Source organism: Crocodylus porosus, unplaced genomic scaffold, assembly GCF_001723895.1.
Source record: "Crocodylus porosus isolate Cpor-Errol unplaced genomic scaffold, CroPor_comp1, whole genome shotgun sequence".
Lineage (NCBI taxonomy): Eukaryota > Metazoa > Chordata > Crocodylia > Crocodylidae > Crocodylus > Crocodylus porosus.
In genome coordinates this window covers 253461748-253486395 of record NW_017728886.1, presented here as the reverse complement: position 1 = coordinate 253486395, position 24648 = coordinate 253461748, and the positions used below count along the sequence as shown (strand labels likewise).

Genomic DNA, 24648 nt, shown 5'->3' with positions numbered 1-24648 from the left:
TTGAACTGATGAAGAATATCAGCGTATCACTATGTTAATGGGACAAGACCAAAGCAAACCAGATCATACTCTGGTGCATATTAGAACTAGGTATACCCTGCCACTGGCCTCCATTTTGTGCGCATAAATTATTCAGAGTACAATTCTGATACTGTAATTTATATTTCTGAAGGGTTAAAATTCCTTGTCTGCAGACACGTGCAAGGATCTAGACATCTACTTGACCTAAATTTGGGGTGATAAGTTGTTAGCTTCAACTGTATGCACAATTTTGCACCAGAAAGAAGAGGCCTGATGAATTCCAAGGTTAAAGCTGGGCCCATAAAGCGCAGCGGTTATGCGAGTGAATTAAAAACATTTCTACAGACTTTCAAATCAGTATTTCTCAGAGATTTTTGTCTTTTTCAGAGTGCCATAGTCAATCTAACCACAGATCAAAAATGAAAGGAAAAAGGTTCAGGGATTCAGGGCAGTCACTTTCCCATTTATTTTAAACAATATATTATAACTCAAGACCTCTATTGCAGTGTTTGACTGAAAGTTTCTTCCTAAGTGTAAAGGGTTAGGTTTTCATGAGACCTAGTGATTCTGATTGCCTAAAATGAAGTACATACCAGGGGCCTGATTTGTAGAAAGATCAGTACTCCCCCATTTTGATAGCCAGGGTTCCTAAACAAGCATCAGTTTAGACATCCAGAAACAAAGGCACTTACAATCATCAGTCACCTATGCAAATGTAGGCCAGCATGCTTTCTGCATATCATGGAGAATTACAAAGACTTCACAGGAAATTTCTGTGAAGTGCTGTAAATGTGGAAAGTATTCTGTTAATGGCAAGTTTGAGCTCCTATTTTAGGTTTGAAATTCATTTTTAGATTAACATGCATTAATTATGGAGTTACACATTGAATACACAGCAGATGAATTTGAATTAATAAAACTTTGTAAAGCTGATATTACATAGCAACTAAATATGCCCCTATGAATAGTGTCACTAACACATATACACACACACTAACACACAATATAACACATATTCTCGTATCTGCTAACTTTATACACTTTAAGGGGGACTTGTTATGTAGTTATTATCTATGCACTTTGTGGATGAAACCTGTTTTGTAAATAAACCCATTCCCTTCACCTAAAACAATAATGTGAACCTGCTTGGGATTTCTATATACAAACAATCTCAAAGAAATGCCTTTACACACCAGAAGCAGAGCAGAAATAAGGGCCAGAGCCTGCAATTAATAACGAGAATTGGGAAAGATCCTCAAATTCAAGATGCAGATGTTCAGCCCTGCGGAAGGCCTAGGTGTATACCCAAAACAGGAGACATCCAATTTACTTGTGAATACCTTGGCCATAGAGCCTCCTACCACAGACCCACTGACTACAGAGATTTCACCGGGACTGCTTCCAATAGTAATCATGACACTTGGTATTAGCAGGATTGGGCTTTAGATTTGTAGGTCTAGAATACTGACAAAATGAGCAGTCTGGCAAGCAAAGTTAGATTTTGCAAAACATTTTATTGTCAAAATGCAGGATTTTAGAGTCTTGGGGAAGAGGGGGAAGCAAGTTAAACTGGAATGCCTTATAGTTGGCAGTTTAAAAAAATGCTTTCATAGTTACAGCTGAGACCTTCAACTTTGCCTGCAAATGAAACACTTTAAATAACAATCAGTTACACAACCTGCTTACAAGCAGCAGCTTATCTCACAAGACCTCCAGTAACAAATTTTCTTTGTGGCAACAGCATATCCAGCTGATTTCTACAGTGTTGACCGGCTTTGTTTATTCTGGCTGTCAATCCTCCTTTTAAGTGCTTCATCTGGCACAAGATCTGATCTTTTTACATCAAAATGGTCACAGCCAATCTCAGGGCATCTGTTAAAAAGAGGAGAAAGACTCTAACAAAATACATTTGTAATATGAAAGTAGTCTTTGCTGTCTCCCTTCCAACTTCTCCACCCCTCCAAATTCACTTTCTATCAGATATTGGCTGCATCTTTTTCTTCATAGGAAAAAAAATCTCTGTTGGAAAAAAAATCTAATTAAATAGGTGGGAATGGATGGCTCAAACAAATGAGTGTGATGAAATATTCAACCTTTCAGCTGTAGGTCACTGACTTGATTCTGGCATGAGTTACCTGTGGAAGTGATAAACAGGAATATTGTTGACTGAATTCCTTGTATTTTATTTTATATCTGGAAGTCATCTGGTTTCTACAGGGAAAGATATTCAGGGATTCAAGGTCTTTCTTCATGGGTGGCAGAACACAACATGTACAGCAGATACCCATAGTTAAAACATGAGAGCTCTCACTTTCCTTGGAGCTCTGTTTTTTTAGGAAGTGTGACAGGGAAATGGAAGTCAGCACTTGGAGCTTCACCCATTTGCCTTGGGCAAATCACCAAATCACTTCATGCTTCAGTCCTCCAACCTATGAAATAATTAGAATAGTACCTTGCCTGCTAAAAGCTTTGTGAGGATTAATTAATTATCATCCAGTGCCTTGAGAGCTTCCTATAAACATCTTTTGTAAACACGAGGTACTAGCAGAGCCTCCACAGCAGTGGAAGGCGTAGGGACAGGTGTCAGGGATGCCATGCACTCTAAGGTGCAGTCAAATTGATCTTGGCAGAAGAGCCTGTCTGTGGGTGCATTAAGGGGACTGTGGGCAAGTCAGGTGACTGGCTGATGCACAGCCAGTGGCCTGTGAAGTGCATCAATCAGATCCAGAGGCCTCAGATTGTAAGTAAAAAAAACCATGTGCATGCCATAGCCAGTACTGCAATCCCTTGCCTAGTTATGTCTGCAGCTCTAGGATGAGGATGGAAGAGGATTCAGTCTCCCATTCCTTTCTCCCTCTCAGCTGTTTGTGCTCCCCTGACACAGACCACTACTTTGGGTTTTGACTCGGAATCCAGGAGTTTGCCCTTAAACCATGGTAAAGATATTGTTTTTCCCCTGAATATGGCTGTCAAGAATGCAAATGGAAATGCATTGGAGGTGGGGGCCTTAGGGATGAGATGGAATAGGATCCCCAGACTGTGGCTTTTCAAAAAATGACTCTATTTGTCAGAAAAATGTTGAAATTACATAACTTGGCTCACTTAAACCTATATATACATGCAGAACCAAGAGTTGAGGGTAGACTGCCCACAAAACTTTCTAAATTGAATTAGAGCAAAACCCAGTTATTACTCATCTATACTTCTGATGTTCTATATGATTATGTCAGAAAAAAATAAAGAACCATAAAAGCATATGTTAACATTGCAAAGTAACTACACTCAGAACTACCAGAACTGAGGTTGCAAAGACCTTCTTAATTATGGCGTTTTCTAACTTCTTGATTCCCCTCAGTGATAATGTGCTTTCAAGGTGCGATTTTTGTGTTTAAATTTCTTGGTCTCTCTAGATGGGAAATAGAAGACCCTCATCCCCAAACCAGCTTCTGTCTCTCCCATTCGGCTATTATACCCAGTAACTCCTCCTCTCAGGTGCAGGAATCTTGCTCAGTCCTTGCGTCCCTGGGAAAGAGCACACTGCCATTCTGTGGGCATAGCGTGCGAGCAGGACAACATGCTTTTTGGAGAATTGTGTTGCTGTTCTCTACCCTAAAGGTGTATGCAAACTGCAGTCTTCCTGAAGCACAAAGCTTGGCCAACTTTGGGTGAATGTTCACAGGTCAACAAAAGGGCCATCCCTGATGGCAGTTACAAATGGGGTGACCTCTTGTAAGTCCCCACTCAAAAGTATGAGAAGATCTAGTGTCTTCAATGGAAAGACATTTTTAAGAGATGTTCTGATTAAAGTTAAAAACAAAACAAAGCGAAACAAAACATCAGCCTAAGTTAGAAACCTGGCAAGGAAAATTTTGAGTATATCAGTAAAATTTTGGGAAAAGTTTTAAGTGTCTAGAGAGAGGGCCCTATGATGGAAAGTGACAGGTGATTTTAACTCCAGATGATGCTACCAACCCTGCCTGTAGTAAAAAAGAGTTACTGCAGTTGGTAAGTCTAGTATAACTCATTCTTCTTTTTGATCATTTTTCCTTTTCCTTAACAGTTTATGATTTTCCATATTATTTCCTTTCTCTTATTAACCTGGGAAACAGAAATCATCAATAGGGATTACACTGCAATCTTTTTTCCTCATGTTTGTAAAGGAGCAAGTTTAATTATTTTTTTCAACAATGACTCTCAGAGTTTCAAAACCACATGATACATTATAACCTCATAAATCCAGCATGCCCAGGACCAAGCCCCTGCAGGAAATTAGAAAATTCTGTTTTTTTTAATTTGGAGTAGTGGCCGGTCACGCATCACAGAGGAGGGAGGCATGTAACAGTGACTGGTCCCGGAGTGGCAGCTGCACACGGAGTGGGGTGGTGGATGGTCACGTGCAAGCTTCCCCCTCTGCATCTGGAGGAGTGGGAGGGGGAGGGGAAGGAGAGCTTAAAAAGTGCCAGATTTTTGAGAATTCTGGATTTTTGATATCCAGCTTTATGAGGTTATACTGTAGTAAAACATGAACTAAACTTTCAGAAGTGAATGCTTCTCTCTGTTGTTGATGGCTTTTTCAGATCTTCATTATTCCACTGTGCAGGGACAGTGAATGGTTGTTACTTCCTCACATGCTTCCTGAACATTTCCTTAGATATTGCTTTCCTTTTAAAAAGTTATGCTCCATGTGTACTGTGCTAATGAGGAGACTGATGTGAGGCAAACTAAGTAATATTTCCTTCAGCCCTGCCAAGATAAATGTTTCCTAGAAGTGAAGTAAGATTCTACTAACACAACAAGGCAAGTAATTTTCCACCCATTCTTGCCAGCTTACCGTGCTTTTTTCTTTTTCTGTTCTTGTCTTTGGATCATTTTTAATATGGCTTCTTCTTCATAAGCGTGGCCGCAGACTTTATTTCGAACTGGCCTCTTCATTTCCACCTGCAATCAATAAGACTATTTCACTGACCAGATTATGATCTTGAATACAGTCTCAGAATTACTATGGGACATGGACTAATTCAGTTAGTTTCGCTAGTTCAGTTTCACTAGTTTCACTGTAAAGAATCAGATTATATTTATAACTCTTCTTTCTTTCTAGCCAATTTAACTTATGCCTTTATGATCTAGTTGTATTGTTACAATCAACCATGACTCTCTGTATTAGAAAGAGATCAGCATTGTACTACTTCTAAGTGGAAAAAGTGCTCTCCTCTGGCAACATATGATTTTACAGGATAAACTCCATGATAGTGGAGAGGTTTTTTTTCAGGCAAAGTAGCTCTGCTACAACAAGACATATAAAATGATGTTGCCTGGTTTCTACAAATCCATATACATTTACAACAAATAAGTATGTTTTATATGCAGGAATAAAAGATGACAGTCGCTAGGAAAAAACAGTAAAGTAATGAGAAAGTCTTTTACATGGTAGTGATAAGCATACCTGTGTGATAGGACAAAAAAATTTCATCTGACTTTGAGTCACTGCAATATCTTCATCAATTTGTTCAGTGGCCTCATCAGCATCTGTTTGAAGACCAGCTACAATGAAGAACAACAATACAATTATTGATTTAATTCAACATCTAAAGAAAGTCACAGATTTTATTTAGTTTTTTAATCAGCATTTGCCAAACATGGTCTCATAGTGGTCTTTGAGACGACAAATTTCCCTTGCACTGTTGCTTGGATGGGAAACTACTGCAAAAATTCTGCTTTCTGTGGGCAAATGTGCATTTTTAAATGGTGACTCCTATAAACATAATTAATATACAGTACTAAGCAAGGGAGAATTGAAAGTTTATTTCAGCAAGTCTACATGGTAAAGGAATTTGTTACTTCTGTTAAAACCTCAGCGGAAACTTCTGCATGTGCTATTATTTCAAAGTTGGCTTACGGCACTGTAAAAATACTGCACAGTAAGCCTACAGGGGAACATGTCTACACGTGCTCCCTCTTGGAAGAAGATTTACTTCCAATTGAAGCAGCCTAGTACAGGGCTGCTTCATCCCTACTCTGCCTCCCTGCAGCAGTAGGGGGAGCTCCAGGCTCCCCCCCACCCCCCTGCTTGCCTTGGGGCTGGGAGAGCTCAGCTGTCTCCTGGTTCCATGCACATTGGGAGGGGACCTGATGTGCACAGGGCCAGGAGAGAACTGTTCTCACAGCGGGCAGAGTTCTTCTGGCCCTGTGCACATCTGGGCACAGCTGCTAGCAAGCTCCCTGCCAGGCAGGATTCCCAGCCCCTGCTTGCTCCCTAGGGAGCTGGCTATTCTGAGGGACAAGCAAGGGCTGGATTTCCAGTCCCTACTCACTCCCCAGAGAGGAGGAGGGATGGGACAGAGAGCTCCCCAGTCCTGGCCTTGATCAGCTCCCAGCTCCTGGGGGGAGCCAGGGAGTTAACCAGCACCAGGATTCTGGACAGACAGCTCCCTGTCCTGTGTGGCCCCCTGCTGCCTAGGCTGATTGGGAGAAAATTTGTCCTGGCCAGTGTCTACATGTGTTTTACTGCACAGTATGTATGTATAGGTAGTATCTTACTCCACAGTAGACTAATTTACTGCACAGTAAATGTAAGCACTTGTAGATAGTGATGCTTAACTATGCAGCAGACTAATCTACTGCGCAGTAAAGCGCCTCGTGTAGACACACCCAGCATGTCCTAAAAGAAGGAGACAATGTATATTCTCACCTCAAAGTAAATTCAGAGCAACATCAATCATTTTAATGGGTTTTCCCAGCTGTAATTTATGAGAGAATGATAGGTATGGCTGCTCAGTAGTCATTCCCTCCTACATTAAAAAAAAAGTCTGTTCAATTTTATTCAACTCTGTTCACACATCTTAGCAGAAAATAAAAAGCCCATTTTCTTAAAGCAACATGCATCTTCACAATTAATATGAACAAGTCCCAGATGAACTTTCAAATAGGCTGACACATCATTTTTCTATGTATAAATAAGTTAAAAATTACTGACCCACATACATGGTGATTATGCAAAAATCCCACTCCTGGTATTAGCAGTACTGTAGCTGCTCCAACTCTGTTTACTGTTCTGTGCCCCATTTCTCCGCTACTCAGCCAAGTGGGAACTTTAGAGATCTATGTCATTTTTACATGTGCTCCCGACATGGCACTGGGAACTTTTAATTAGTGAGCCATACCAATTAAAAGTGCCCAGTGCACATGTTCCCAACACGGCGTTAGCAGCACAGCACACCTCCGTGCTGAGAAAATGGTGGTGGTGTGCTTTGAACTACAGCACATTGAACGTGTTTTAGTTCAAAACACACTGCTCTCATTTTCTCAGTGTGGAGGCGTGCTGTGCCACTCATACATGTGACATGCAAGGCTGCCACAGTGCGTCAATTAATGTGCTCCAGCGTTCTCAGTTAATCAAGTCTGCTCCAACGTAGTAGATTTCCAGCATGCCAGAGCAGACTCCTCGCACGATGTTCCTTAGCTCCTGGCATGCATCTCTAATGTCACTAAAGGGCAGTTATATTGGCATGGCATTCAACTATTTTCAATTTACAGGCACCAGATCAAGTAAATCCCAATCTCAGCTCTACCTTCCAATGCAAAACTTCTTGCTCCTGTATATTTTTCACTTGTGCATCTTTCCTCCTCCTCTTTCTCCCCGCCCTAAATCGCTCACTCTCCCTTCCAACTGGCAACTCACAAAGAGCTTCCAAAGTGGCTGTAGGATGATTCTGATATAAAGACTTATTTGGGCTAGCCTCCGAGATACTTTTTATTCTGGCAAGCATCTTTGTTAAGGAGGCTTCACTTGCCCAAATGCTAGAGATGTAGTAAATAAAAGGGAGAGAGAATTATCAACAAAACAAACTGGTAAGTTTTACTTGCAAGAATATTTACAAATACCTTTCCGATATTTTGGCACAGGCAAATACTAAAGGTAAAGACTGAGATGGATCCACCTAATGATCTGTAAATACAGAACTGGGTAGCACAGAGAAAGCAGGGACCTATAATAGTTTACTATTTCAAAGCTTTTCTTCATATGCAACTTTTGGAAACTAACACACAAAATTAGGCACAGAATCAGCATTTTTTATTTTGTGGAAAGCACAACAAACTGTCTTGTGAAAGCTGGAGGGCAAGAATCTTTTTAAAAAAATCAAATTTCTCAATATGACACAACAGGTAAATTCTGATTTAGGAATCTAATAAAACAGCCAGCTTCAGCAATATGCACAACTTCAATAACCAAAAATGCCAAATAGAATCCTTTATCTAAGTACAGCATTGATTCTTTTCCTTCAAGCTATGCCAGCGAAGCACAATAGGTACAGATTTTCCCATGAAGCCAAAGTTTCTGCAAACGTTGGCACAATAAAGCTTTGATCTTTCCTGCAGAAAACATCTGGAAGGTTACACTTTTGTAGGCTGCATTTTGTTCCAGTTCAAGAACCTGGCATACATTAGATGTTCCAGCACATGATGTCTATAGCAATCAAATCAGAATGCCGCAGGGCTGCAGATGAGCTGCAGGATAAATAATTGCTAATTGCTGAAAATCTTTTCATTGCTGATGATGTTTGGATACCAAAGGAGCTGGAAAAGGCTCTGAAGCTTAGATTATGTATTGCATAGTTTTATGAAAATAGTCCTCATAAAACTTCAAACAAAAGACTTTGGTCAATAATTTCAAATCCAGGTGTCTATGGTTAGGCACTTAGGCTTAAATTGTAAAGGCACCAAAGGATGCAATTCACCAAGAAACTGAGACATCTTAAACAAGACTTTTGGGGCATTAAGATGCTTATGTTTGAAATACTGATTCACTAAAAATGCACTTAGTCTCCTTTGTCAAATGAGACCTCCTAGGTTCCCAAGTTTCTGCCAGAAAACCTCTTTAGCTGTCTAACAATCAGCTACTGTTTATAGCCAGAGGTGCCACTGTCTTGAAAAAGCCAACTCTTTAGAAGCTTGTGGCCATTTAAAATTCCATAGATTGCCATTCACTGAAAAGAGCAATCTATCCACCTGCACATCAAAGGAGATCTTACACCTGATGTTGGGGGTTGGACTTGTTCAGGTCCTTTCTGACCCTAGAAACTATTAAACCAGGGGTGGGCAATTATTTGGTTGGAGTATCACTTAACAAGTTTTGGGGACCTGTTGAAGAGCACATACATCTCCCTCCCCTCCCCTCTCTCTTTTGCTCTGTCCCCCTCCGTCCAAAACCTGGCCAGAGCTGTAGTTTTCCAGGAGCCCTGAAGTGCAGCTGTGGACCCAGATGGAGCTTTCCACTGTGGTGGGCAGCAGCGTCAACTGTGGGTGCAGCAGCAGGGTCTGGAGCCCCAACGCAGAACCTGCCAGCCATGTCACAGCTGACAGTACCACCCTCTGGCATGGCAGAAGCTCCTGCCTGGGTCCAGAGCTGATGCTGCCAGGAGGTACCAGGTTGGGGATAGAGGTAGGAGCTTCTACTGCACTGGCAGCGTGGCAGAACTGCCATTGGGGCTCCTGAATATGCTGCCAGTGGCATCCACAGCTGATGCCACCAGCTATCTGCTGCAGCTGAAGCCCACACCCAGGTCCACAACTGAAGCTGCTGCATCAAGGCTCATGCCACTAGTTGGAAGCAGTCCCTCCCACCCCCGGCACCATGCAGCGCCAGAGCCAGAAGCTGCCAGTGGGCGAGATCCAATGAGTTGGTGGCCATCCATCCACAGGCCAGACTGAATCTTTTGGCGAGCCAGATCCGGCCCACAGGCTGGATTTTGCCCACCTCTGTCTTAGATGCCTAAATCTAAGTGGGATTACAGGGAGTGAATGGCAGCCCCACCCTAGCATCTAACTCAGAGCTGAAAGAGGGCACTGAAGTACTGGAGAGAGGGACTGCAGACAAACCCCGCTCTTTAGTATTTCCTATTGGCTGGCGCAGGCATCCCCCACTCAAGATGTTAAGTACTGCAAATCCCCTTTTCAGCCATGTCAGTGTTTCCATTTAAAGTAGAGGAGCTTAGGTACCTAATCGTAGAATCACAGAAGAATTGGTCTGGAATGGATCTCGGGAGGTCTCCTACTCCACCCCCTGCTCTGTATGATTCATCCCAGTTAAAGCTCTGTCGAACCTGGTCTTAAAAACTTCCAGGGATAGAGACTCCATACCCTTTCTACATAATCTTACAAATTCACAAACCCAGGCCTGTGAAGTTCATTCCCAGAGGTGGGCACCTAAATATAGGCTGCCAGAAAGTTCAGAGCTATCACCTCTAATTCCTTTGTGTGAATGTCACCTTGGACCCTTCAGCTGCCACTGACTTCAATGAGATTTAGAAGAGCTCATCACTTATGAAGAACAGGCTGCTCCTTGTCTAAATACGAATAATAAATTTTGGGGCCTAAGTTTAGGTATCCAAGGCATTTTTACATGTGCTCCAGGGATTGGGGGGGTGCGCTCTAATTAAAGCACCTGCAGTGACTCGTGTATCAGTGACCCCACACTTCAAAATGGCAGCAGGGTGCTTTAACTAAAGTTTGTGCAAAAAGCTTTAATATAAGTACCCCCGCCACCACCGTGAAGCATGGGAACACTGATGCATGAGACACAGAGGGTAGCTGGACCGTGCTACTTACCACTCTCCAGCAGACTCGATTAATTGAGTCTGCTCCAAACCGCTATAATTAGAGTGCATTGGAACAGCCTCCCCACACATCTACAGGCACCCCAGGCATGAAATTTAGTATGAATTTGGGAGAGTGACTGGACTCCTCATAGCCTGGACCTACAGTTCTTTATAGACTCACAAGCATTTTAATCCTCGCTCTTACTTTGAATCTGGTTTTAGATCTTTCAGGCTCATGTTTGTACAATACCTACCACAAAGAGACCCTGGCCTCTCAGTGTTAACCCATTACAAATAGTGATAACAAAGAACTATTTAAAATGTGTTCTGGAGGCATTCCTACCAATGCCATGCCCAATTAATATTTTTCACAGCAGTTATTGTACTGGTGCAGTTATGTAAGCAGCACTTTAGAACATCAACAGACTTTTAGCATAAACTGAATATGCTCCCCAGAGAATTTCTGGCACTCCTGAGTGCTTTGGACTATGGAAGAGGTGAGGAAAGTAGGTTTTTCTGGTGACAGCAAATCCGGTAGAGATCATACAGGAGAACAGACACAATTTTTGTGATCTTGACCACATACAGACCCTGGATTAGTTAGGAAGGCAGATGTTCTAAGCCATGGATCCGTTCCTGCACATTCTTAGTGACACCAACAGCTTCATGCAGCTCTAAGGAAGGGATTATTCACCAAGGACAATGTGCACAAAAGCTTCTAGGAGATAGGGACTTATGTCAGTCAGTGTATCTGACTTTTCTGCATGGAGAAGAAAAAAATTCCAGGCCATGCATATTTCAGTTAAATCATTTTTCTGTAATTGGGCTTTCTTTGTCTGTTAGTACTACATGAAGAAACACTGAAGCTAATCTTTGCGTCTTGTTGTCGAACTACAAACGCTGACATGAGCAACTGAAATGCACCCATATACTCTACATTTAGAGCTGAGAGATCATATTTAAAGAGTTTTAAGATGTCAAGTGTTTCTACCCTGGCTCTCATCACCACAGAAGTCTGTAATGAGTTTTTCATTAGTACTACATATTGTACCTTGCTATTTAAGGTGTAATTTGTGCACTCTATTAGTGCCCAGAATGGTATTACAATGCAGTGTCAAAGTCACTATTTTTGGTAAAACAGTATAATGAGTTTGACAACTGCACATGTTTTTGTTGTATTCAATTTTAATTCAAGGCAACTAGTAGGGTATGTTATATTTCTGTGACTTATTTCATCTTTCAAAAATAGTTAATATCAGTTAAATAAGCTTTTCCCAACATCTTGGAAAGCCTGGGAAGACTCATATTTTTCACAAATAGGGAAACCACAGCACAGGCATTAACTATGTCTAAGTCTACATTAAGTATATAGTACACAAGCAATAACACTTCACAAGCAATAACACTTCCCATCTGATCACATGCTTAGTAAACAATTAACTTTAGCAGTTCATTTTTTTCCACACTGCAAAACCATTTCCTTTCACATGTAAATAACCTTCTCAAATTCCTAGCACATATTAGTAGAGTGAAACTTCACTAATTTATTCTTTACTAATTCAGTCTCTCATCAAAATTCACTCATACAAAAAGTGGTGTCTCTGAACCTTCTCAAGGAAGGTTCAGTCATAAAGTCTCAGAAGCTGTATAAACTCATATTACTAAGCCTTCATTATTTTGGCATATCTGCTTACAAGTCATGGGGCTGAGTGCTATAGAAAACTGTAATTTAAAGAAAAACAAAACTACCATCAGAAATAAAGTAAGAGAAATTATGTGTTAGACTGTCCATTCTTTATTTTTTGTGTTTGCTCAATCACATGCTAAACCTGTAAAATTCAAACACATGCACAAGGTCTTTTCCAGTCAAAATTATAGCATGTAATATAATGGCAAAGGCTGTTTTTAAAACTGCACAAGCCCAGCTAGAATAAGGTATGGGCTCACAGGTTTGCGCCTAAGGCCCCAGCTCCTAGAGGAACACGATTTTTTTTTGTTCATCTAAAATTAGCCTTAATGTTGTGCAGGAAACCTTAAAAATCTGTTTTGAGCGTAGCTGATTTAGAGACACCTGTCCGCATCTGCAGGAAGCCAAAAACGAGAACTCTGAAAGGGGATAATCTGGTATAGTCATCTCAATAGCAAGTTACCACAACTGGATGGCTTGGAAGATATGGTATATGGTAGGAAGAGGGCAACATGCACAGGCTTTCACCTCACTGGAGCAGATATTGTTAGGTTAAGTGCTAAGAGGGACCCATGTAGCCACTCCTACCTCTGTAGGGGAAATACCTGCTGTCTATTCTAAGGAGAGAAGGGTGACAATGCTACTGTTGCATGCCACTGTGAGCTTGCCTTCTGACTGCTGCTGCTTATTCAAGTGAGAGGTGGGACTTGTTGCTGCTTCCAGAAGGACAATGTGCCTGTTTATCACTCTTGATTCTTTAGGGGTAGGAGGTTTGCTCTGCTGCTCCATACAGAGCATGGTGACACATGTACAGAGGTACCAGCTTCTATTAATCCAGTTCTGGATATAAGATGCACTGTAAGCTTCAGCACCCTCTTTGCTTTTCTATGACATTTTTCTCCTTCGCAAAAGGGCTGTGAAGGCTCTGATCCTTTTAGTCAATTGGTAACGTTAAGCATGCATGTAAGCTGTTGCAGGTTGAAGCCTAGACAGAAAAGGTCTCGACTCCAAAGAGTGAGAGAACTTGACTACAAAGGGTCCAGTGTACTGTTGGTTTGATAGAAATAGCAGCAACTGGGCCTGGCTGGGAAAACTCCAAGACAAGCATAACGAAGGGCTAACAAAATGCCAGTGCACTTGCCGGCTGGATAAAGAAAGCACCAGGAGGTGGGGGCAGGCTGAGTGTCATTCACAGCAGCCTTGAATCCGCAAATAATATGGGGGCTACTGAATTGGCCAGTATGAAAAGAATCCCTGTGATTGGAGGAGAAAGGGATTAGCACAGCAAAAAACTGAGTTCAAGGTAGATCAATTTAACTACAGGCAATTTAATCAGCAAGTGGAAGGTCTTGATATAATACTCTATCCATCTTCTCCATTTGTACTTCAGTTAATTTGCAAAGAACGGTGCAGTCTCACTGGTAGAGAACCGTGCATCTAAAATGTGTATGTTTACATACAGCTAAACAGAGCCTCAAACACTCAGGGTGGTACACTGCATCTCTATACATTTAAGCAATTGTGCATTTAGAGCCTTACTAGTTTTACATTCTAGTGTGTTAGAAAATGGTGACTGATACACAGCTTTTTTACTGAATAAGTATACTTTTGCTCATGATTTCTGTCACACAGCAACATTAAAAGAATAAGTAGCATTTCATTAAACACAACACAGTGCATAAAATGTATTTTTATTAAACAAAACAGTCTTAAATGTTTCAGATACAGAAACTTCTCTATGAATTTGAAAATGAAGCCAAAAAGTAAAAGGAGCTACAAAGTTGGAGACTGAGCTCAGTCAGGAACTGTAACAGTAAAAATTACTGGATACATTCTCAAACCTGGCTGAGTTGCTAAGAGGGAAATGGAATGGATCCAACTGACATTTGCCACACAAGTACACTGCTGAAAAAGCCAAAGGGTAACTCCCAGTTTGAATGGGTTGTCTGTCTATCCATCAGTGCTTTGAACAAAAAAGTCTGTGATAACTGAGAAAGAAAAGTTTGGGTCTGGGTATTACAGTGAGTCAAATAATTTAGATATAGTTATCTTTGATAGAAAGGCCAGCAATAGTTTAATCTGCCTTGAAATCTGCCAACAAAGGCTGCAGGACACAGTTTAATTTGACTTATTTCAAGAGAAGAAATAAGGAGAGCAATCTATAAATGCAATCAGAGAGAATTTAAAGGCTTTTGACTTTTGCCAGGAGGCAAGCAACAGTTTGGTTTGCCAACCCAGTCAAACTAGGCTTTGCAGTAAAACATGCCCCAATCTGACTACTTTACTGGTGTTGCAAAATACACTTTGATTTGAGGAAGGTAGTTTCTAACACATTTTAGAGCCTTGAAACTGCAAATCTGGGTACAGATTGTTGTGTGGTTTTTTTTTCCAGTGAAGCGTCTGAAAAATGAACCCCAAACCATCCTGGCTCTTCCAGGTGTGGAAATGGAAAGGACAGAAACTGACATCAGCAGCTGTCTCTAAAATAACCTTTATATGCCATTAAATCCACAACAAAGGACAGTGTACTTGCCCACTTAATGAAGCATTTAATCACTACGCTACAGACAGGCCTTTTAGGATACATTGTTCCTAATGGAAATAGTCTTCTCCTTTGAGCTTACCTTGCTATGGTGGTAGAAATAGCGTCATTTTTTTGCAATAACCTTAATGAAAACAAGCCCATACCCCAGGATCTAGATCCAAATGCAATGGCACGCGGGTTACTCAAATGTAAGTGAAAAATGAAAGAAAACACTTTATACAAAGTACAAATCAATTACAAATAGTAAACAATTAGGAAAACTAACTGTGAGTTATTCAGTCAAAAATTCCATGGATTTCTTCAAAACTTCAACTAATACACTACTCAAAGTCAATTACAAAATTTGATTTCTTTCAAAGCAATTATAAAAATGCTTTGGATATACAGTTTCTCTAGATATTAATTTTAAAAAAGGATCGTTATTTATGAACCTGCAGTTCAGTTATTTGGAAAGCCAACAGAGACAAACAACTCTGGCTGCGAGACACTCTCTCATGGCCTTCAAAACTCAGTATGAGAAGTCAATGTGTCGCACCTGGGAGGAATGACAGTAATTCCTTACTCTAAAAGCCTGGGATGTTTGGACTGAAAACTGTCTTGGAGGATGTTGGGCTTACCTATTAAGCGTTGATAGGCTCCAATGAACCACCCTTTATGGAAAACTTGAGCAGACTGGATTTCTCCATCTTAAGACAACAGCCTTATGGACCTGCCATCTTTAGCTAAAAAAATAACTTACACAGCACGGGCCTGATAAAAATAATCACAATTATAACCAAATCACCTTGAAGACCTGGACACTGTAAGTCTTCATTGATAGTACCAATAGTATGACTAGGAGAAGTCTCTTACACACCATGGCATATACAAAGGAAGACAGACTGACTGGAACATTCATTACCATGAACCTCCCCTCCATGACAACAGCCTTTGTCACAGACCTCAGAAGAGAAGATTTCTGCTGTTGTGATCTTCTACTGTTCAACCCACTATGAACTGAAGAAGTGCTCCTTGGAAACTACATAGAATATGAGTTCTCTTTTCTATGCTCAGAAAACATTTCACTTACTAGAGATTTGAGGCAGAAAGTGAACTTACTCACGTAAGAGGGAGAAACTAGTCATCTCAGATGCACAGAAGTGGTTGCAAAGGACATGGGGGGTGGAGGGGAGATATGCACCATTTCATTAGAAGATGAACCTTTCATTACACAGAGGAAGGGATCTGGGAGGTCACTGATACAATGCCCAGGGAAGCTACTGTGAAATGTTGAGGGCATGAGTTTAAAATTCAGTATAGCTCATCAACTTATTGTGTGGAACTTCTTATTCTGCACTAAAAGGTTTTGGTAGCATGGTATAAAAGTGTCCACAGAAGGAGCTGGGAGTAACAGCAATTTGGAGTACATTGGGGAGTAAGTACATGGACACTCCCCTTGATGACATACTACATACAAATCACTTCTGAACAACCCATGACAAACTTGCACGTTCTGAATGATCAGTTCACAAACACACACCTCCCCCAACACTTCATCAGCAAGAAAATGTTTTTCAGATCTTGGCACTTACGTTCTCCGAAGTAATTTCCTCAATGCCCATGTGCCATCACCAAAGTCACCTCCTCACTGCCAGCGTGTCATCACCAATGCTTGTAGGCCATAACTGCCTCAACATTAGAGATGGTCAAAAATCTGATGAAACATTTTTCTTTTGGGAAATATTGATCTAACAGAACCGAAATGTCCCATGGGAACAGCTGGATGGTACTGAAAATTTAGATGGAAACTAGGAAGGGAGGTGCACAGGCTGGCCAGCCTGTTCGCCTGATTTCCAGCCAGCAAATGAGGAAAGCTGAGTGGCAGTCCAGTCTCTGCCTGGCTCCCCAGCAGACCAACGAGAGAGCTAGGCAGCCCATCTGCCCACCATACAACTATAAAGCTAACTAGCTGGTAAGACCCCAGCCAGGGAGGAGGGGCAGCCTAGCTCCCCAGCTACTTCTGGGGAGGGGCAGCTGGCCCGCAGTGAAGCCAGGCAGTCAGCTCCCCAGCTGACTGTCTCTGTGGCTGGCTCTCCAGCTGCCCAGGGGCCTTCCAGCTTGCAGGCCATGGTGCAGGTTTCTCTGTCTTGCTGGAAGTTGTGGGATGCCAATACTTTATTCTAATACAGGGGAATTTCCTATAAAATAGAAATTCCCTGACTGGACACACCCCCAAAATCACTATAAAAAAGTGTTCTGGGTGATATGACCATGAAAATATGATAAGAAAGTGGGGTACATTTCTGTGTGTACTTTGTGGGCTGGTGCAGATAACTGATTTCAGAGACTGGCCAGGGTGTAATCATAGAACCAGAGAGAAGTAGGCCTAGAAGGGACCTCGAAGATCATTTAGTCACGTGGGTGCCAACACTTGCTGGCAGGCATGCCACAAATTAGTCCCGCACCCTGCCTCACTACCACTCTGATCCTTTTCCCTTGATCTGCTACACTGGTTTCTGCTCCCATGCCATATCTACTGCTCTGCTGCCTGTTGCCTCCCCTACCTGCCAAATGCTGCACACAGAGGTTGCCAGTGCTACCAGTTGGCCAGCCCTGATCTAGTCCAATCCCCCGACTCAAGGCAAATTCTGGAGTGGCTGCAGACCCCCATAGCCCTCCCGCCAGCGCTGCTGCCCACCCCGAGCGCAGCTTGGCCCAGGCCCGTTGTGGGAAGAGCCCAGTGCTGTCCCAGTCGCAGCCCACACTACATACAAATCTGGGGGCATGCCTGCCCCCACCCGCCCTTTTGGGGTGTGCACAGCTCAGTCTGGCTGTGCAGTGCCTGCCCCTGCCCCACTCCCTTCCTCACTGCAGGGGTCTATGGGAGCAGGCTGGGGCGGAGGGGGCTGCAGCCACTCCAGAATTCGCTGTAGTCCCCCCTAACTCCCCTCCTAGTGCTGCCACCACCTGCCCCAAGCCTAGTTCAGCCCAGCCCAGCCCTGCTGGAAAAAGCTTGGTGCCACACTGGCCACAGCCCACCCCACCCCATGCAGATCTGTGGCACACACACCCCCATGCCCTTCTGGGTGCGTACAGCAGTGGGAGCCACCCCCCTACCCCCGCCCCGTCACAGGTAATGGAGGAAATAGCAAGGCCAGAGTAGGTTCCAGAAAGGGTGTGACCCATGCAGAGATCCCAACATCCTCTACAAGACTAGCTGTATTGTCAGAATTTTTACTGTCCTAAGTGCAGGCAATGTCTGCTGGTTGTCCATACCTAGGAAGAATCCTCTAATCCTACCTCCTTTGGTAGAAAGGCAGGGAGGAACAGTCAACACAGGCCGTCCCAGGCTCCAGAAAGATACAGGGAAAACAGAAGTCTGTCCAAGCCCTCCTATCCTACTGAATTATCTTTCCACGTCTGGAATACTGTATCTCTCTCCATCAGTTTTTTTATGTACCTACACAGCCTCTCTCACTGTAGTGCCTGAGCACCTAGAAATTAACTGTTTGTGCAATAACAGTCCCTAGCACTTTCATCTCAAAGCACTTTATGTAAGAAGTCAATGTTGTTATGGGAAAAGAGATATGTGAACAGGTTTGGGAAATATGTCCACTGTCATCCAAAAAAAGTCATAGAACAAGGAACAAATAAGCTCAGGCCCCTAAGTTCCAAGCCAGTGGTCTATCCACTCAGCACAGCACAGAGGCAACAAACAGAATTTTCAAATACATTCTGAGCACACAGATCAACTGCATAACAGGGTGGATAAAAATCAATAATTTTTTAAAAATAAAACCCCCAGATTTTTCTATTTAGTTCAGATTTTTGTTATTTAATCATATATTTTATTTTTAAGATCCTTTTAAAATAAAATAAACCTATATAAAGAGTTTTAATTTATGATATGTTAAAGCCTAAAGACTTCTAATTATATAGTATTTGAGATCATACATTCATGTAACCTTCCTAGAAAAGTTTTATAAATAGGTCACAACAGGCCATGGACTATATTAGGGGACCAATCTTATGGGGTTCCCGGAGGCTCATCTATAGATTAGTAAAGATTAAAGAAACCTACCCTATTTCCAGTGGGACTCTAGAAGATCCCATTAAGCATCTCTGATGCTTAGTTCCAGTTCTCAAGCTGTGGATTTGTATCTCCAGAAGTAACATCCTTGTTAACAGCAATATATGGAGATGAGAGATAACAAACCTGATTACCTACCCATCAGCCCTCTTGTCTCTCTGAATTTTTAGAGCGAGGTAAGGCTTAACTCTGTGTACACAAATTTACAAGGTTTCAAGAAGTTAAGTGAATAGAGGATTGTTGGGAGTGGAGTAGATCTGGGCAAGGAGAAGACGTCTGCAGATAAATGCAAGAAGGGAGGGGCAGTAGAACAAAAGAGAAATATTTTGAGAGGAATATTCCAATAGCCCTGAGGGATAAGTTTCTGAGTATAGCCTTTCCATTGATTTGAGATCTAGAGAAGGAATAGTATGGTAGAAGGGAAAACCTATCATGGCAGTAGGGTTGCCAGGTCATAAAAGAGAGAAGAGATCAAAGATGGGAAGAAATCTAGAAGAAAGTGAAGAAAGCCCCAAGCTAATAATATATGGCTGCAGTTCTCATTTGACATCCTCCTAATGTAGTGTCGCATGGCAAAAATACCCCTCAAATATCCCTGATTAATCTAGTGAATTGGAGATAGTTCACTTCCCACTGACTTCACAATTATCTGCTTCAATCAGCTTTGGTAAATAAAATTATGAAATAATTCAATTTTCTGATGTAGCTGCAATATTAATCCGAAAAAACATCAAAATAAATCACTGCTCTAAAATGTATAGTGTGTGCCTTCTAACAATGAAACCTACATCTATCTCTGAGCTGTGAATAATGTGTATTAAAATTATATCAAACAAGAATGCACTTTTTGTAGAAAACAGTGATTAAAATCGAGGCTTCCTGATGAGTGATTTAAATCATAATTCAAACTGATTTGATTTAAATCAAATCCACCCTGATATAAAGGCAACAAAAGCAACAGAAACTAGTGCAGCCTTCTAATTGCACAACAGACAGGTTTATTTCCTACAACTTAAGTCATGCGCTGAAACAGCTTAAAGAACATGTGATTTTTATGGGTTTTTTTTACAGTAGCAAGTAATATTTTAAAATGGTGTTTCCTGAAACTGAAGTGCATGGGAAATGACAGGACATATTGCTTTTTCATGTCATATTAAAAAAAGTTAGGAAATAAACCTTGCAGATCATTAAAAGGAAAGAGGAACTTACAGATATACTATTGCTCAAACATAAAACTACAAAGTTTTCACTTAGGTAAAGACAAGAGCTGTGATTATTTTGTGTCTGTGGAATACAACTTCTGGATATAGTAAGCCTATGTAAAGCAACAAAAGCGTTTGCTATTACAATCTTTATTGGGCCGCTTACAAACTGAAATAAAACTCACTTTTCTCCATTTGTCTAACACCCTTCAACAGAATCATAGAAAAGTAGGGTTAGAAGGGGCCTCAGGAGTTCATATAGTCCAAACCTCTCCTCAAGGTAAGATCATCCTATAATAATAGCACAGAGTCCTGTGAAGCTAAATGCAGTATCATCATTACTTTAAAATATCTGTACAATTTTTTTCAACCTCCCCTTAGATCACAAGGCAGATTAGACGTTTTGAACAGCAGTTGGTAAAACCCAGAGTTACAGAAGTCCATAGAATATAACTGCCCTCTCCTGCTGATTCTAATTAACAGTTCCCTTTAGACCTGATCAATATTACATTCTCAACATTTCTCAGCTTGTACATTTTCTCTCTCCAGTGGTTTACCGAAGTGTCCTTGCTAATGCAGTACATCCCTTGTAAATTGTTATTACTGCTATACTTGTCACTTGCATTGTACTGCCCGCATTTCAAACTTAATCCTGCAAATCTCTGCAGGGTACAGAACAGCAGGCAATGTATTAAGTGGCAGTGCTCAAGTGCAAGTATGTGTGGAGACGACAACTGAGCTCCAGGAGGGCTGAGTACTTGGCACAGCCTTCCAAAGTCTCAAAGCTCTGTCATATCTACCCTTTCTAACTCAACCAGGTGAGAAAAAGAGCAGAGTTATCAGATGAAAAAAAAGATCTTGAACCTTCTCAGCAGAGGTGTGGAGTGTTGTCTGTGTAAGCAATGGCAAGATCAGATGGGCAGGACAGGGAGTACAAGTGAAGCTCATACTGCATTAATGTTTAAGAAGCTGCAATATTATTCCGGCCTCATAAAGAGACCAAGAGAGGAGTACATATCGTAGGAGCAGGCAAATAAACAAGCTATCACATGCCAAGTTTGAACATGAGTGACTGGTGCCTCCTGAATCTGGGGAGGCACCCACAGAAGCTGCTGATGGTAGGGGCCCTGTCAGAGGGGGCACCAGCCCTACCAACAGCATTAGTGTTAGCTGTCAGGGCAGGCACCAGCTCCATCAGGGGGTGCACATGCACCCCTTACCACTCGCCTATGAGTTAGAAGGTGAATTTACACAGCACATCGACTACCCCATGGCAGCTGCTGGCGTGCATGATATTCCTCAGCACTAAATGTGAAGTGGCTTACCCCTCAAAGAAAGGGGGGGAAAGCTGCCTCACATTCACTGTGTGCAGCCAGCAATCCCCAGAGCATAGCTGGCATGCTGTAAGTGCACACACCAGCACGGCCTGCTGAGAATCTATTTGGCTAAGTACAGACAGTCAAAAAGCACAAGGCTAAATCGATTCAGTCTTTTCAGGTTAGCCTAAACTGCAGAGATTAAACTGAGAAACAACTGGACAGATATTCACTTTTGATTCAGAAAATACAGCCACATGTCTAGAGTGGCTCAGGCCAGGTGTGTGTGTGCGTGCGTGCGTGCGTGCGTGTGTGTGCGGTGGGGCGGGGCACTAGAACACAGCTCTCTGGTACATAGTCAACATGGGCTGTGTGTCCGCTTCCTCTTCCTGCTGCTCCTGAGGTCTCTGGGTTTTCCAGTCCAGATCATATCAGCAGGACTCTGCAGGGTTGCTCATCACTTCCTCTTTTTGCTTCCAGGTGCCTCTGGGATTTGTCGTCCACAGTCACAGCCAACAGTAAGTTTTTAGCAGGACAAGGAAGCTCTGTACTTGGGGGAAGGAAAATTTAAACCTCTCCCTGACCCCAGCTAGGGTATTGCCTTTGGGGACCAATCCATGCATCTCCCTTCTCCCCTCCAACCCTTTTCTCCTGGAGCAGACAGCACAGCCAGGGCTGAAAATCATGCTGGGATTTTGGGGGACTGTGATTTAACTTAGGAAGGGACTGGGACAGAAGTTTCATAAATCAGTTTGACCCAAATCAGTTAAGTCTGATACTACATTCAACCAGGTTTATTTTAAACCAGTTTCAGCCATTTTGAAACTGGTTTATGTGCACTGAGCTTCTGTTCTGTTACAGGTTTAAACTAGTTTCTGATCACTTAAACCAGTTGATATGTAACTTCAGTCCCTAGCCTTTACGTGGCACACTTTTGGTCCCACCAGGTTCAATGCCGACAGGACAGTTAACAATGCCCTGGTGTAACTTGCAGCTATTTTCCCATTAATACACCATTGGATATTCTTGCATTCCCTGTCCCATTCATCAGATCTTGCTTGTTCTCACTCACTCAGTACATTAGTGCTTTCATATACACAAATGGATTAAAATTCACCTAAGTGAAGCAATCAATTAAAATAGTGTGAAACATCTGCTAAGCAAGTGAAATAAAAAGGAAAGCAATGAGGTTACACCTTCCATGGTGTCAGCATTTCACAAGAGTGAGGTCAAAGCTGATAGCAACTGAGGCATAACTGGCTTGGCAACACTCCTCCTAAAGCAGCAATCAGGGCATCAAAACATAATCTAAATACTGGCTTTTGGTGGTTACGTCATGTGACTGTTTCCCAGGTTGGTACAGGCAATCACGATTCATTCCCTTGGCCTTCTGATGTGTTTTTTCTATACAACCGATGCAAATTTACAGTGTGAATAAAGTGTGATAAAGCTTTATATGTAAGATGCATGGCATAGGGATCCCCAACAAAATCCCTGGATGAAGCAGCTGAGCAGGCTACACAGCTAGAAGAAGTGCTCTGAGGTTTAAAAGTCATAAATTATATCTGTATGTGCTTTAAAATGCACAAAACACAAGTCACAGACAAAAGACAAGAACGCTTTCTTCACAACAAAACAATCCCAACTCTAGCAAGACTTCTGAGAGCAGTCTTTCCAACTCACTCCAATGCTGGTGTTGTACAACCTTCCAGTCATGAAAAGGAAAAGGCATGTTGAATCAAAGTGGCTCTGCAGAAAACTCATGCTCAGAGAATGGGCAGGTTTGCAAAATGGGACTGAGTCATGTGTCTACTTGGTAAACATGCAGAAGTTTTCATTTCAAAATGTCTATTGCCAAGGTGCTGTCCTACAAAGTGTAAGAGAACAGTCACTCTATCCTATTACACACACACGGATGTGAGGAGACAGAAAAACACAATCATTTACCAGTTAAAAGAGTTCCCTGTGAAGAGGCACTTTCGAATTATGTATTCTTGGGTTACTACACCAGGCCCCTGACTTTTGCAGCATGGGGCTAGAAACTGAGCTGATTATCATGGACAGCACTGATCTGGAATTCAGGAATGTCATGTAGTGGGTCCAGGAAAGCAGTACTTTTCTCTGAAGTGAGAAGGCCCTCAGGCCTCTGCCAGCAGCGTTACACCACTCAGAGGTGTTGCAAGAACATGGCAGAAATGCAAGCAGCACTGGCAATCATAGCAAGTGCTGGGAACAGAAGAAAGAATATGGTGTAAGGGGGGAAAAAAGGAAAAAACCAGGACCTAGCTTCACTAATCAGAAAGCTACTATCCCAAATTAGCAAACAATAAATTCATAAGCACATAAAAGATAACAAAATAGCCAATATGGATTTACCAGAATAAATTATATCACACTGATCTATGATTTCCTCCCTTGAAAGGATACTCAGTTTAGTGAATAAGGAGGAAATACCAGGTGTGCTATGTCTTATCTGCTGCAAGAATTCTGACGGTGTTTCACATCACATTCTCAGAAACAAACTAGAGAAACATGTTCCAGGGGAAATTACTGTCTGGTGAATGCACAACCATTTCAAAACAGCCCTCAAAGAGTACTCATCAATGAGTTACTAACAAACTGCAAGACATCCCAAGGAGGGCTCCAAAGGGATCTATTGTGGGTCCAGTTCAATTCAATTATTTGCTTTAATGACCCAGACAATGGAATAGAGACTCTGCTTACAAAGTCTGTGTGTGAAACTAAGCTAAGATGGGTTGTAAGCACTTTAGAGGACAAGCTCAAAATTCAAAATGATCCTGATAAATTGGGGAAATGGTTTAAAATCCACAAGATAAAAATCAGTAAGACACTTGGAAAGGAGAATTCCAATGTACAAATATGAAATGGGGAATGATTAAGTAGCAGCACATCAGAAACCATCAGGGGGCTGTGTGGACCACAAACTGAGTAAGAGTCAGAGATGCAATACTGCTGGTGCTGCAAAAAAATATTACATTTCTGGGACATATTAACAAGAGTGTTATATATTTAATAGATTTCATAGACATCAGGGCTGGAAGGGACCTCGAGAGATCATCGAGTCCAGCTCCCTGCCCAAAGGGCAGGAAGTCAGCTGGGGTCTTAGGATCCCAGCAAGATAAGCATCCAATTTACTCTTGAAGGTGTTCAATGTAGGTGCTTGAACCACCTCCGCTGGCAGACTGTTCCAGA

At 42.0% G+C, this 24648-nt stretch overlaps 1 protein-coding gene across 2 annotated transcripts in view; it reads right to left on the bottom strand.

Annotated features, from left to right (window-relative positions):
* Positions 1-1515: 1515 nt before the first annotated feature.
* The window catches only part of LOC109321964 (E3 SUMO-protein ligase NSE2-like), a 154166-nt gene continuing 131033 nt past the window's right edge, over positions 1516-24648 (bottom strand). For both annotated transcript variants that reach the window (XM_019552710.1, XM_019552700.1), the window contains exons 3-5: positions 5465-5562; positions 4853-4959; positions 1516-1893 (exon numbers count right to left, since the gene is read on the bottom strand). In XM_019552710.1, the coding sequence (XP_019408255.1) occupies positions 1779-1893; positions 4853-4959; positions 5465-5562 (320 nt within the window). In that variant the 3' untranslated portion in view covers positions 1516-1778. The remainder of the gene's footprint in view (positions 1894-4852; positions 4960-5464; positions 5563-24648) is intronic.